The following is a 15,457-nucleotide window of genomic DNA, read 5'->3' on the forward strand; positions in this document are numbered from 1 at the left end:
ATTTTTACTCCTTTTTCTGGAGTGAAAGAACATAATGAGAGTAAGTTTTTTTTATGTAATTGTGTGTGTGACAAGGCAAAAATGGATAATTTACTTGAAAAAAATAGTGATAACAGGCCTAGGGAAAACATTTTATGAATTGAAAAGAAAAATTAATATTAATAACACATGAAGCATAATACACGAAGACGGAAGGCGCAGAAATCATCTTCCAATTTTCTTTTGATTTTCGTCCCAGTGCGTCACGCGCGTATTATTTTTTTTGAAGACGCAAATTTGACAGTTATTTTCTTTGGTTTTATTTTGTTCTTGTTTTCGTATGACGACTTCTACAGGAAGACGTAGACGAGATGCACATAAGAACAAGAGAGAGAGACAGATCGATTTCTCCTTTGCTCTTATGAGCATCTTGTGCGTCTACGTCTTCGTGTAGAAGCGGACTATGTATTTTAATTTAAAAAAAAACACCAAAATATACAAAAAAAACAACTCCCGTGCGGGTTCTATGTGCAACGAAAACTTTTGAATAAATTAAAAACGTTACTATACACGCAAATAATATACAATCGACGAAGCAGATTCCGCAACCGACGTAATAAAATAAAGCAAAATAGCAAAAAAAAAAGAACAAGATCAAAGAGAAACGTCAAAAAGAGTCACAAATTTTTTTACCGGAGACTCACGGTAGAAAATCTTCCTTCCCTTTTTTTCGATCTTTATTTCTCCTTTGCTCTTATGTGCGTCTCGAGCTTGGCGTCTTCGTGTAGAAGCGGACTTAGTTTTACTTTTGGTATATTTTTCATTATGCTTCTGATCGGTTTTTTCAGCCTAATTGACACACATCCTTAGTTTGATTTTATAATTGTAAAATAAAAATATCCCATCAACGCAGAAAAAAATGGGATTTTTTTGTTATATGGCACAGGATTTTTTTTTATTCATGAAGAACACTGGCGGAAATTTGTTTTTATTCGGTTTTCAATTTAATTTTGGAAAAAGTGAAGAATTAACGAAAAAATGGAAGAAATATATCTGGCGGAATATAATACATTAAAAGTATATTCATAATGGTTGTTTTCTGTTAATAACAAAAGAGTTTGAAAGAAAAACTTTTCGCATTTTTCAATTTTCAAACAAAATGTTAGAATGTCAAACTTCAAATTCATAAGTGTGTGTGCAAGTGCGAGTGCAAATCGGTGTAAATCTGACTAAAAATGTGGAGTAAATCCGGGGTACTCCGTAGTACTAAAATTACTCCGGAGTAATTTTTTTTTTACACTTTTGTGGCGTCAAAGAACACAAAACCTTCAAAAGTGCAAAAATAAGTACTAAAAGGGTACTCTCATTGGAGTGAAAGAAAACGACATTAATGTCGTTTTCCAAAATTATGGGAGTGAATCACTCCTTTTTCGTGCAATTTTGGAATTTGTTCACGAAGAATTTGACAAGTGGAGTGATTTGACGTTTGCTTTGCATGTGTTTGTAATACGAAATAATGAATAAAATAATAACAGAATTTTTTAAATTCACTTTTAGTGCTTTTTTACAATACTTTATTGATTTTTTTTTTGTAAATAAATATAATTTCCTTCACAAAAAAAATGTTAAAACAACCACCCAACAATTTGACAAGCAGTCCATGAAGTCAAATGTAGAAGTATTGGTAATCACTCCGTCACTCCTTCAAAATTTTGGGAGTGAAGAATTCACTCCAAAAATGCACTCCTTTTTTAATTTTGGAATTTGAAATCACTCCTTTTGGAGTGATTATATAGCTAGGAGTGTCACTCCTTGAATTTTGGAAAACGACATAAAATTTTGTTTGAAAAGTGAAAAATGCGAAAAAAAAACTCTTTTGTTATTAACAAAAACAACCATTATGTATTTTCTATTATATTATATTCCGCCCGATATATTTCTTCCATTTTGTTCGTTAATTCTTCACTTTTTCCAAAATGAAATCGAAAACCGAATAAAAAAATTGTTCAGCCAGTGTTCTTCAGCAATAAAAAAAACAAATCCTGTCCCATATAAAAAAAAATCCCATTTTTTCTGCGTTGATGCGATATTTTTATTTTACAATAATCAAACTATGGGTGTGTGTCAATTTGGCAGAAAAAAACCGATCAGAAGTATAATGAAAAATATACCAAAATTAAAACTAAGTCCGCTTCTACACGAAGACGCAAAGCGCGAGACGCTCATAAGAGCAAAGGAGAAATAGAGTTCGAAAAATAGGGAAGGAAGATTTTTTCGTTATTTATATTTTGGTATTGTTTTTTGGAATTAAAATACAGTCTGCTTCTACACGCAGACGTAGACGCACACGATGCACATAAGAGCACAGGAGAAATCGATCTTTCTCTCTCCATTGTTCTGATGTGCATCTTGTGCGTCTACGTCTTCCTGTGGAAGTCGTCAAACGAAAACAAGAACAAAATAAAACCAAAGAAAATAGTTTAGTAGTTTAGAGTGAAGTGCACTTTTTCATGACAATGATACTCTTGGAGGCTACTTTGTGAGATAGTGTGGGGCACTTTAAACGAGTAAATTGGATAACTGTTTTTGAAATATTTTTAAAGCTAACCTATAGCACACAAGATTGTTAGTATTCTTTATAGAATCTGGCCATTGCAGTACGTGTGATTCTAGTCCTGTTGATGGGACAAGTTCTTCACCTTGATTTTGTGTAGTTAGACTTATTTTTAGAACATTTTTCAACCCAATTAATCTTTCCCCTCGATAGATGTGTAAAAGGGCTTTCCAAACATTTTTTAGATAACTACTATTGAGAAAATCTCCAAAATGTCTTAATTCAGCCTATAATTAAAAAGAAAAAATGAATTCTTTTTCTGACAATTTTTTTAATAACGGATTTGTACCTTTAATCCGTAATTGTGTTGTGCCCTTATTCGAATAGTTTCAGAAATATCGTCATCTATAAACTCAGCAAAACGATAAGAAGAAATCAAAGCCATTTGTGAAGAATCTACGCTCACTTGAGAGGAAATCGGAGGATTTAATGGCCGCATAACAAGTCCAGTGGAGATTTTCAATTGATTATTCCATGACATTACAATTTTTGGAGGTATTCGAAAATCGGTTAAGCTACCTTAGATTGAATTGACGCAAACGTGCATTTTATTTTTTTTTAGATAAGCCAACACAATAAAGGCCAATAAATAACCAACCTGATTCAGATAATACCAATATTCTTTCGTTGTCTATTGGATGCCAGGATGCTGATGAAATGGCTGTATTTTTGTTCGATGAATACAACTTCGACTGGAAGGGTGTGTATTGATTTTTGGTGTGATACAATTCTCTGGCACTTTCTACATCGACAGCATGAATGTCATAAATGTATATAAATGGAGAGTCACGTTGTAAGGAAGACAAAAGATTAGGTCTGTAAAATGTGTATGTGTAATTTATTTTGAATATAAGTCGTTTATATAACTTACTTATTGGGGCACCAAGTTACTAAAATATTGTCCTTGGAACATTGAATTTGTTTAAGAGGTTTATCGATGCTTCGAAGATCCCACAAAAGTATAACTGAGTCTAAAAAACTACTCAGGTAGTTGCCATTACCCGAGACTGCAAGACCATTAACGGCTTTTGTGTTTATTGAAGTACAAGTTGGAGAGTTTTCTGGAGTAGGAAAGATACTTGGCATTTAAAATTGGATATAAACATACTTATTATATACCTATCAGATAAGAATATTACTTACGTCTTAAATCGAAGAGTTTTATCATTTTTTGGCTCATTCCAGCGACAAGAGCACGGTGATTGCTGTCCCAGCACAAAGAATGAGCAGACTCCGATAAACCGAAAAATTGAGCTAAAAAGGGAAACGGTTTATGAACAATAGCTCTGTACTAATACTGTTTTAGGGCCAATTTATTGAGCCTCCATTAAATTTTGAAATTTATCGTTTTAGTTAACAGCGTTGTTAACTATTGACGCTGTTTCGACAAACGAACCTTTTTTTAAAAATGAATTGAATTTTGAATTATATAAAATTTATTAAACTATAAAATATTACTTTAAATTTGAATTAATGTATTTGTTTAAAAAATTAACTATTGTGAACTAAAAATAATTGGTATAAAATTCAAACTTCCCGCCCATCCGGCCATATTTTATTTCAAATTCAAAAAAAAGAAGAAGAAGAAGAAAAGGAATAAGAAAATAAAATCATTCCACACGAAGTAACCGCACAATACGCACCGTCTTTTTATTTAAAAACGTTCTCGTTATTTTTATCTTTTTTTTAAACTTTTATTTTCGAGCTCAAGTAAGAGCTAATCTACAAAAAAGCTTGTAGAAATTTCATGGCGTCCGAGCAGGGACAAATTAAAACTAATAGTTTGTTCCAATTTTAAATTAATTCGCGAAGTGATACGTATACTGTATACATATATATATACTTTATAAACTAACTCTTAAAAGTATACACGACGCGAGTGAATTTATTAAAAAATAATTTAAATTAATTAAATCAATTTAATTCGGTGGATTCCAAAAAGTCGTGCGTGAGTGCTATTAAAATCCCTCAAAAACCACCCCCATTGCTGCAAAAATCGCCTAAGCTAAAGGCAACAACAAGCACCAGCAAAAAGAGGAGCTCCAAAGTCACCCCAATGTCAGCGGACAAAAGCCCAAGGGAAGTCGACACAGAAACTGAGGTATACACAAAAACTGAAAGTTCTTAAATTTAAATTATTGCAAACAATTGCAACAACTTTGTTTAATAATTTATTAAAAATTTAATTGATTAAATTAATTGCAAAAAATTGCAACATTGTTGTTTTAATAATTAAAACAACAACAAAACTTTCAGTTTTTGTCATCTTTGCTATATACACATATATACACATACATATATTTGGTGAAACAAACAAAGTGCGGTTTTATTTTTATTTTATTTAAAAATTTTTATTGCAATATCTTATATTATAAAAACAAAGTGATAATTAAAACTAATAGTTCACTATACAATATCAATTTAATTAATTAAAGACCAAATTCAATTATTGGTTTTTCGATCTGCTGTTGCGCCGCCGCCGCTGTCACCGACCGTCGTACTTCGATATTTTTTTTGCGTAAACACACCGACATTCACGTTTTGGGAATTAAATCAGAACTTTACGTTCTTGAAAAAAATATTCGCGAGTTGTTATATAAACTATAATTTCCGAATTATTAATTATATTTAGGGCCAATTTTTCAATAGTCAGTTAAACAGTCAGTTAGTACTTATTCCTAAGGATAGAGAAAAAATCAATTTTTCAACAGGCAGATATAGCTTATTCCTAAGAATAAATCTATCTGCTTCTTTCAGAGACGAATAAAATTATTCTAAGGAATAATCTCAATAAAAATATTGTGTCAGTTGTCAAAGCTGTTTTGAAAGAATTTTGAAAAAAATACAGTGGAAAACAAGAAAACAAAAACAATCATGAATAAAAATGACGTTTAATTTTAAATATTTTTGAATTTGACAATTTTTTTTTGTTATTCTGTAGAATAAATTATTCTTGATTGAAAAATTCAATGTTTTTATCTGATTGTTTTTGAGTCTAATAAATTTATTCTTCGAACAGTTAACTGACTGTTTATTAGAAGATTGAAAAATTGGCTCTTAATTAAACAATTTAGCAAAATAATTAAACTCGTGTAAAGTGAAATCTGAAATTTGTTTACAATTTGTTTTGACATTTCACTCGTTTGACAGTTCGTTAAGTTGGTACTCTCTCTCTTTCGTTAAGCTCTCAGCTGTCAACAGTGGTCGTGTTCAGTGACACGAAATAATTTACAAATTTATTATTCGAAGAGTGTGTTTAGCAAAATATTTATAAAAAATATTTTATTTTTTTTCTCGTTTCAAACAATTTCATTTGAATTAAATAACTTTCGGCAATTTGCACACAAATAGTTTTTTGAAATTAATTTTCTTTTTCGAGGAATTTCGTATAGAAATAAACTAATTTTCTAACGATTTTCCAATTTCTAAAATTCAAAAACTGAAGTGCAATTGAATAGTTTGGATAAACTAATTCCAAATAATAAATTATTTTTCGAAAGTTACTAAATAAAATAAATTTAATACAATGACGGGCAAGAAACGGCAAGCATCACCAAAAAAGAATGCAGATCTTGAAAATTTAATTCATCAGCGATTGCAAATTAAAAACAATATTATTCGAATTAAAACGGGTCTAGAAGAAAAAACTTTATCGTTTAATCCAATCGAATTAGAATGTCGATTAGATATTTTAAATTCATATATTGACGAATTAATGAATTGTCAGTCGGAAATAGAATCCATTGATCGAAATGATGATTCCCGCGGTGAATTGGAAGACATTTGTGTTGGTGCAAAAGCACTTCTTATTTCACATGTCAATAAAAGACGAAAGTCGAGTGCAATTGACTATTCCTTTAGCAACCCACACCATTCACGACTTCCAAAAATGTCTTTACCTAAATTCAGCGGAAAGTACTCAGAGTATAAAAATTTTATCAGCCTTTTCGAAAGTTTAGTGGACAATGATCCAATGCTTCCGGATATTGAAAAGTTCAATCATTTAATTTCCTGTTTATCAGGTGCAGCTTTAGGAACAGTTAAGGCTTTCCAAATTACAGAACAAAACTATCCGAAAGCATTAGCGAGTTTAAAGAAAGCCTACGATAATAATTGTTTAATCTTTTTCGACAATGTTTCAACACTTTTCGAATTGAAAGAAATTTCCAAACCATCCGCGTCTTCATTGCGAAGCATGATCGATACGGTTTCTGCAATTTATGATTCGCTTCTTTCATTGGGAGATGAAAAGAATATAACAAACGCGATCATTATACACTTAGTTATGTCAAAGGTGGATGCAATCACAAAGTCAAAATGGGAAGAACAATTAGATTTCAACACTCTTCCTTTATGGAAAGATTGTGAAGAAGCTCTTAATAAAAGATATCAGCATCTTTCTGCTGAAGAAGCTTCAAGTTCAAAATTCAAGTCTTCCGATAAGCAATCTAAACCTAATCAAGATTCAAGTCGTTTTAAAAATCAAAGATCTTCATTTGCTTGTGTAAACTCGCAACAAAATAAATCCAAATGCATATATTGCAAATCAAACGACCATTATATAACTACGTGTCAAAATTTTACTTTATTGCCTGTCCAGCAAAGATTCGAATATGCTAAAGGTGTTCCAATTTGCATTAACTGCCTTCGAAAAGGACACACAGTTTCAAAATGCAAAATGAGTCGATGCAGCGTTTGCAATCGATCTCATCATACATTACTGCACCAGTACGAATCAACTTTTACTAGTTCACCGACACAAGCATCAACAAGTTTTCAAGCTATGCATGCCTCTGTTTCGAGTGATAAAGTTATTCTTGCCACTGCAATCGTGCAAATAAAGGGCAGTTCTGGAGAATATATGCCAGCTCGAGCATTACTTGATTCTGGCTCTCAATTAAACTTTATTACAGAAGAATTAGCCCAAAGATTAAAACTTCGAAAAGAAGAAAAACCTCTGAATCTGCTTGGCATTGGAAGGGCAAGTACTACAGTAAATAAAAAAGTACATGCTGAAGTAAAATCAAGACTTAATGATCATTCGTTTTCTGCTGATTATTGGGTAATGAACTCAATATCCTCGTACCAGCCGGATCAAGCAATAAATACTTTGGATTGGAATATTCCTTCCAACATTCAACTAGCTGATCCGTATTTCAATAAGCCACAAAAAATTGACCTACTTATTGGAGCAGACACATTTTTTGAATTGTTGTCTGTTGGTCAAATTAAACAAGGTCCCGAATTTCCAACTATTCAAAAAACACTTCTTGGTTGGATAATATCTGGGAAATACCCCAAGGGTACAAATAAAAATACCAAGCATTGCAATCTGGTATGTCAGTCTGAAGATTTATCAGATTTAGACGAAAAGATACCAAAGCTTTGGTTATTGGAAGAAATTCCTGGAGAAACGAAAAAATATTTCACTCCAGAACAACAATTGTGTGAAAAGCACTTTGTTGAAAATACAAAACTTTTGCCGACAGGTCGTTTTGAGGTAAAACTTCCATTCAAATTATCCTCAAACTCGCTGGGAGCATCATTCGAAACTGCCAAACGCAGATTTCTCGCACTTGAGCGAAAGCTATCCAAAGATAGCATTTTGAGAGGCATGTATATGGATTTCATGAAAGAATACATTGCGTTGGGTCATATGTCACCAACAAATAATGAAATCCCAAAGGGCCCGCACTATTTCATTCCACATCAGTGTGTTTTGCGACCGCAGAGCACAAGTACAAAGTTGAGAGTTGTTTTCGACGCCTCAAGTCGAACATCTACTCAACTATCACTGAATGACACCTTGATGGTTGGGCCAACCATTCAAGAGGAGCTATTTTCGACGTTGCTCCGTTTTCGTACACATAAATATGCCATTACGGCTGATATTACGAAAATGTACCGGCAAGTTCTTGTTGCTGAAGAGCACACGAAATACCAGCTCATAGTGTGGAGGCAGCATCAGTCACAACCACTGCAAATCTTTCGATTAAACACTGTAACGTATGGTACGTCTCCGGCGCCATTTTTAGCGATACGGTGTTTAAAGATGTTGGGCGATGCTAACGAGTCTTCTTTCCCTACGGGGTCAGATGTTATTCGAAGAGATTTTTACGTTGATGATCTCTTAACTGGTGCCGATAATCTCGAAACACTTAAAATAATGAAATTCGAGATTCAAGAAATCCTTACAAAAGGAGGGTTTCAATTAGCCAAATGGTTCTCAAATCATCCAGAGTATCTAAATACTGAGAGTTCTGAAAAATCAATAAATTTTAATGATTCAGACTACACAAAAACTCTGGGAATTTGTTGGCACCCTAAAGAAGATACATTTAGCTTCAATTTAGACAATAATTTCCATGATCTACGAGCTACTAAGAGAAACATACTATCAGTTTCCGCTCGTCTTTTCGATCCTCTTGGTTTGTTATGCCCCATATTAACCAAAGCAAAAATCTTATTACAAGAGCTTTGGATAGCAAAAATTGATTGGGATGAGTCGATTCCATTGCGCCTTGATACCAGTTGGCAAAATTTTAAAGCTAATTTATCTCAACTTGGCGAGATAAAACTACCAAGATTTGTCGAAACTCATTCGAACGCAAAAATTCAAGTTCATGGGTTTGCCGATGCTTCGACGAGAGCTTACGGTTGTTGTATTTACATCCGAAGCCAAAGCACGGCCGGTATCAAGTCGACGCTATTAACTGCAAAGTCTAGGGTGGCCCCTTTGAAAACAAAATCGATCCCTCGATTAGAACTTTGCGCAGCGCATACTCTTGCTAAGTTATGGACAAGAGTAGAGGCAATGTTGAGTCTTGACGTTGAACAAGTTATTTTTTGGACCGATTCCGAAATAACTTTGCATTGGATAAAAACACATCCATCTACGCTTACAACTTTTGTAGCAAATCGAGTGTCCGACATCCAAGAGTGGACACAAAAAGTATCATGGAGACATGTACCAACAAAACAAAATCCAGCAGACATTCTGTCAAGAGGCTGTAATGTTGAAGAAATCAATGCGTCAATATGGTTCAAAGGTCCACAGTTCTTATTGAACGAACAATCATCGTGGCCGGTCAATTCGCATTTTGAGTTGTCTCCAGAAGATGAAGCCTTAGAAAAACGTAAAACAAATATGGTTCTACTAGCAGTAGAAAAACCTCGAACTAAATTTCTAGATTTTATAGAAGAAGAATCCTCATATACCGACCTTATAACTACGTTTGCTTACATAATGCGATTCTTTAAAATATCAAAAAACAAAACAGATAAAATATTGGAAGAATTGCCAACGGCAAAAGAGAGAAACTTGGCGTTTCTAAGAATAGTTGAAATCGTCCAAAGTTATGAATTTCCAGAAGAAATTGAAAAACTTCGTAGGAATATAACTCTTCAAAATAGTATTCAAAAACTTAATCCGTTTATTCATGAGTTTCAAGACAACGAATTTTCATTTTCGCTGATTCGTGTAGGTGGTCGTCTTTTGAACGCCCCAATTGAATATGATGCAAAATTCCCACTTTTGTTAACGAAAAATTCACCATTTGTAAAAACGTACTTAACGTATTTGCACCGAAAAAATTGCCATGCTGGACCTCAAGCTATGGTGGCATTGCTTCGAGAAAAGATTTGGCTAATAAATGCCAAAGAAGCTTGCCAAAAGGTTGTGCGACAATGTATCAATTGTTTTAAGTACAAACCGAAATTACTTACCCAAATCATGGGTAATCTACCTGCGGATCGATTGCGAGCGCAACGACCGTTTTTAGTATGTGGAGTAGATTTCTGTGGCCCGGTAAATACCACTCTTAAAATTCGTGGCCGGCCGCCGAATAAAACTTATATTTGCGTTTTTGTTTGTTTCGCCTCCAAAGCTGTACATATTGAATTAGCTTCTAATTTGTCGTCTGAATGTTTTATTCTCGCCCTCAAAAGGTTTATCTGTCGCCGAGGGATTCCGAAGACGATGTATTGCGACAACGGGACGAACTTCGTCGGAGCTCAGACGATCCTGAGGGAAATTCGAGAGCAGATGGAAGAAGGCGCAGAAGCTGTTCAACGGTACGCAGCAGAGGAAGGCTTCAGCTTCGCCTTGATACCGCCCAGGGCACCGCATTTCGGAGGTCTATGGGAGGTGGCGGTCAAAGCGGCGAAAACGCTGTTACAGCGTACCGTGGCCAACGCACTCCTCACAACCGAAGAGCTGCTCACCGTGGTGATCGAGGTAGAGGCAATCCTCAATTCAAGGCCAATCGGGCCGCTAAGCGCCGACCCCAACGACGGAGAAGCCCTAACCCCAGCGCATCTTCTAATCGGCAGCAGCTTACGATCGCTGCCCCCAGAACCAGTTCCGGAACGGCAAACGGGCTGCTTGAGAAGATGGCAGCTTCTATGCTGGCTCAAGCAGCAGTTCTGGCTGAAGTGGTCCAAGGAGTATCTGCTTGGCCTACAAGCGCGATCCAAGTGGGTACTGGAGCAGCCCAATCTCGTCGTGGGCAAACTCGTCCTTATCCACGAGGACAACTCACCACCTCAACGGTGGAAAACAGGACGAGTTATAGGGGTCGTCGAAGGGCAGGACGGCAAGGTCAGGGTCGCCGACGTCAAAACGTCCAACGGCGTGCTTAGACGCCCAATCGTTAAACTGGCCCCCCTTCCCGATGAAGACTCTTGAAGACTACAGCCTTTCAACGTGGCCGGTGTTTCGACAAACGAACCTTTTTTTAAAAATGAATTGAATTTTGAATTATATAAAATTTATTAAACTATAAAATATTACTTTAAATTTGAATTAATGTATTTGTTTAAAAAATTAACTATTGTGAACTAAAAATAATTGGTATAAAATTCAAACTTCCCGCCCATCCGGCCATATTTTATTTCAAATTCAAAAAAAAGAAGAAGAAGAAGAAAAGGAATAAGAAAATAAAATCATTCCACACGAAGTAACCGCACAATACGCACCGTCTTTTTATTTAAAAACGTTCTCGTTATTTTTATCTTTTTTTTAAACTTTTATTTTCGAGCTCAAGTAAGAGCTAATCTACAAAAAAGCTTGTAGAAATTTCAGACGCCTTTAAGTATGCATCATTAAAAAAATCATTTAATTCACTCTACTTTAGTTAAAGTCTTTACTTTTAAATGGAAACTTTAAATTTAAAACTCCATTAAAAATATCCTAGGAATTTTTTAGTTTTTGAAAAAATAAAACTGTCAAAAGCAGAAATTTGTCAAATCAAGTTTTCTTAGATTTGAAAATTTGAAGGAAGGAAAAACAATACAAAAAACATAAAAGCTATGGCCCGGCCCATAAGTATTTTGGAGCCAAAAAAGCGATATATGTACCATTAGTGGTAACCAAAGACAAAGTTACAATTGCAATGCTTTGGGATGATTACATTATGTAGCATCTCATTAGTTTTACCTCGTGATTCTTTTGAAGTGGAGAAGATCTAGTTTCTGGTAGATCTATTACTATATATGCTTCTTCTGGGCTCGGCGAAGTAGATGAGAAAAATCATAAATGAAGTGTTGTCTATTTAACCCTCATGCCCATAGACAAAAATTTCTGGCGAGCCGTAGTCATTTTAAATTGTTACTTTTTTATGGAATAAATATCTATGAATAAATACCTACATATATCCCTACAAAAATATTCTATTCTGGACTGTTAATGTACATACATAATTTTTGTTTTTGTTTACATGATTTCTTAGCTTATTTCACGAACAAATTTTTTTTCAAATAAAAAAAATAATGAAATAATAACTGAAATGACATTTGACGCTAACGGAGAGTGAATAAATAGAAATCCTTTTTTAAACCTCCATTTGCTCTAAAAATCCCTCTTAAAAGGTCGAATTTGGCTTTTTAACTAAAAGGACTTTTAAATTTAATGCTCAATTAGTTAATGATGCCAAACTTCAAAAATATTCTTAACAGAGACTGAATTAAACGAATTTTGTTTTTAATTTTAAAATTCCCTTTTTAATGGCGATTTAAGTTTAATGGAGAGTCAATAAATTGGGCCTTAATGGTTTTATTTTTTTTTTAAGACGCTAACAGGTAGAACCAATCGGCGACGGGCGCTCCAGGCATATTGAGAAAAATACATATTGCAGCTTTCAGATATTACCAACAAAATAAAAAAAAAATTAATTCATGTTTAATCATGTTTATTGTATCCTCATAGCTTGGAATGTTTTTAAATGAGTAGAAATATAAACGATTTTTTTTTTAATTTCTCGAAAAAAACGAAAGTTTTTTTCCGTTCAATCTTCTGATTATAACATTGAATTTTGAAAACAAAATTAATTCTTAATTACATTTAAATTTTTTTGAAAAATCTGTTCGGAATTTGTTTTGCAGATTTTTTTTTCCAAATTTTGAGTTTAAAAATAAATTTTTCAAAATCTTATCCTAAAAACAAAATAAAAGAAAAAGTCATTGCGCCACATTCTTGTTGTTTAACTTAAACTGAAGTTTATTAGATGTTTCCGCCCATATACTTTTTCAATCGGCATACTGTTATGTTTAATTCTTGCAAAACTTCATCGAATTCGACCGCGACACTATTTTCATACATTTAGTGCGTAGTTCTTTAAGAGTAGAGAGGGATTATATTTTATTTTTGTTTTTATTTTCGAACTACCATAGTAATAAAAAGTTGCGCTCTTCATAAACGAACAAAACTGTATACTTAAAATTTTTAAATAACTTCGTTGTATGGTAGCCCTTTGAATGCTTAAAAAGGGGCCTTTTTGACCTTTAAATTAAATGGGGAAAAATAAAGCTTTTAAATTCATGTTTCATTGAGTGTGAAACATCAAAAAATAAGTTACTTGATTATTTAATATATATTTTAGAAAAAAGTACGAAAAGTATGAACATCGAAATTTAAGAATTCTAGAATTTCAACTAATCGCACTTTAGTTAAGATTTTTGATTAAAATCGCAATTAAAAGTGAAATATATTTTTTTGATAATTTAAACTCAGTTAAATATGAATTTAAAAGAAAAGAACTTTTCCCATTTAATTTAAAGGTGAAAAATTCCCCTTTTTTAGCTTTCAGAGGGCTTGGGGTACCATAAAATGAAATTATTTAAAAAATTTAAGTATACAGTTTTGTTCGGGTATGAAGAGCTCAATTTTTTACTATGCTAATTCGAAAATAAAACACAAAATAAAAACCGATCCACCCTAATAACGAACCACATTTCAGGTTCTTAGTACTTTTTTCAATAAATATTCATAACATTACGATTTCTTAATTTCAACTCAGTGCAAACTTACGTGTTTCTTTTGGAAAACCACTTCCAGTATCCCATATAGTAATACAACAGTCAGATCTATTTCGATCATGCCCAATGGCCAAGACATTTGGTTCTATATGATTCCATGCGAGACACAAACACGATCGCTGTTGTCTTGGAGCTGCAATTCAAATTTTAAGTATCATATAACAAATTATATTACATATTATTTTGAAATAAATGGAAACTGAAGTATCTTCTTTCTTTTAAAATTTCATAGAAAAGATTGAGTTTTCACGCCTGTGCAGCGGGTCTAAAAATATTTGCCAGAGAGAGGGAGATATAAGTGAATACTACATCTCCTCAAACCAGAAATTTTCAATTTATACATAAATCAAATTATTCATGATTAAAATTTAATGAAAATAACACGAATAACATTGAAAATAGAAAGTTTATTTTTACTCTCCTAACAAATTGGTAAAATGGAGTTACACAATTTGCGCGCGTCACCGACGATATGTAACCATGGCTTGCCGTTCGCCCAAATTTCTCAAAAGAAATTAATTTTGTCAGTGAGGTGCCCTCTCTTTTTAAAATCCTGTGGAGACCCCTAAAAAAAGATCAGGGTTGCAAAAAGCTCACATTTCAGCTTAGTTCACAGCTCAGCTCAAATTTGAGCTAGGTACCATAGCTCAGCTCATTTGAGCTGTGAGCTGAGCTCAGCTCACTTTTGAGCTTTGTAGCAACCCCGAAAAAGATGAGACCAGGGACCTGTTTTAACATCAATTAAATTAGCTACAAAAACGAATAGTTAGGCTTAAGTTAGGTAGTCGAAATAATTCAGTTTCAATTGAACGGACATATCAAAGTTTGTCGTTGATAAAGCTGATGTAGTGCGATGAGAAATAGGACAAAAAGTCAAATAATGAAATAATTATAATAACATTCACCCTTATCACAGGCTCCTTTGTAGAAGATTCGTACTACGAATCCCGAAAATTAGTATCATAGTTCCAGAAGTGCGTTCTTTTATTCGCCGATGTTAACTATTATTAACTTTCATCGTTCCTAAATGAGAAAAATGTTACAAAATGTAACACTGTGACGTCACAACATCGTTTCTAAAAGCAATGTTAAAGTGTCAAATAGTTTTTCCAACTCAGCTTTCGGAGTTTAATCTCTCAAAATTGTGAAGACTGAAGAGAGGGAAAGATGTGGGAAGAGAATTTTTTCTTTCTTTTTATATTTTAAATTATTTAATGCATATTTTATTTTAATTTGCTTATGTCGTTTTCAATTGGTAATCCTAAAGAGCTCTCCGATCCCGAACGCCAAAAAACATGCAAACACGGTTCTTTCCAGTTTAAAGTTTAACATCTATGTACATATGTATATGTGTGTTTTTTTCACAACCTTCCTTTATAAAAAATTAACTGTTACAATATCATCTTCTTGACGACTATAAAGATGATAAAGAGGGTAATAGCAGACCGTTTGTGATAGTAGAAATATTCATAAATCATCAAGAGTTTATTTATGTCGTTTTCTATTTGCTTTTGAGATTTTTGTGTAAAAATCTCAGATTTTTCCCCGCAA

At 33.4% G+C, this 15,457-nt stretch overlaps 1 protein-coding gene across 2 annotated transcripts in view; it reads right to left on the reverse strand.

The window, feature by feature from the left end:
* Positions 1 to 15,457, reverse strand: part of LOC129915975 (GATOR complex protein MIOS) — a 39,326-nt gene that overhangs the window by 3,849 nt on the left and 20,020 nt on the right. Inside the window, exons 3-8 of one of the 2 annotated variants that reach the window (XM_055995715.1) lie at positions 13,899 to 14,039; positions 3,737 to 3,847; positions 3,465 to 3,654; positions 3,192 to 3,409; positions 2,883 to 3,112; positions 2,588 to 2,820 (exon numbers count right to left, since the gene is read on the reverse strand). In XM_055995715.1, the coding sequence (XP_055851690.1) occupies positions 2,588 to 2,820; positions 2,883 to 3,112; positions 3,192 to 3,409; positions 3,465 to 3,654; positions 3,737 to 3,847; positions 13,899 to 14,039 (1,123 nt within the window). The remainder of the gene's footprint in view (positions 1 to 2,587; positions 2,821 to 2,882; positions 3,113 to 3,191; positions 3,410 to 3,464; positions 3,655 to 3,736; positions 3,848 to 13,898; positions 14,040 to 15,457) is intronic. The other variant, XM_055995725.1, reaches the window with a different exon arrangement.

Source organism: Episyrphus balteatus, chromosome 1 (genome assembly GCF_945859705.1).
Source record: "Episyrphus balteatus chromosome 1, idEpiBalt1.1, whole genome shotgun sequence".
Classification (NCBI taxonomy): domain Eukaryota; kingdom Metazoa; phylum Arthropoda; class Insecta; order Diptera; family Syrphidae; genus Episyrphus; species Episyrphus balteatus.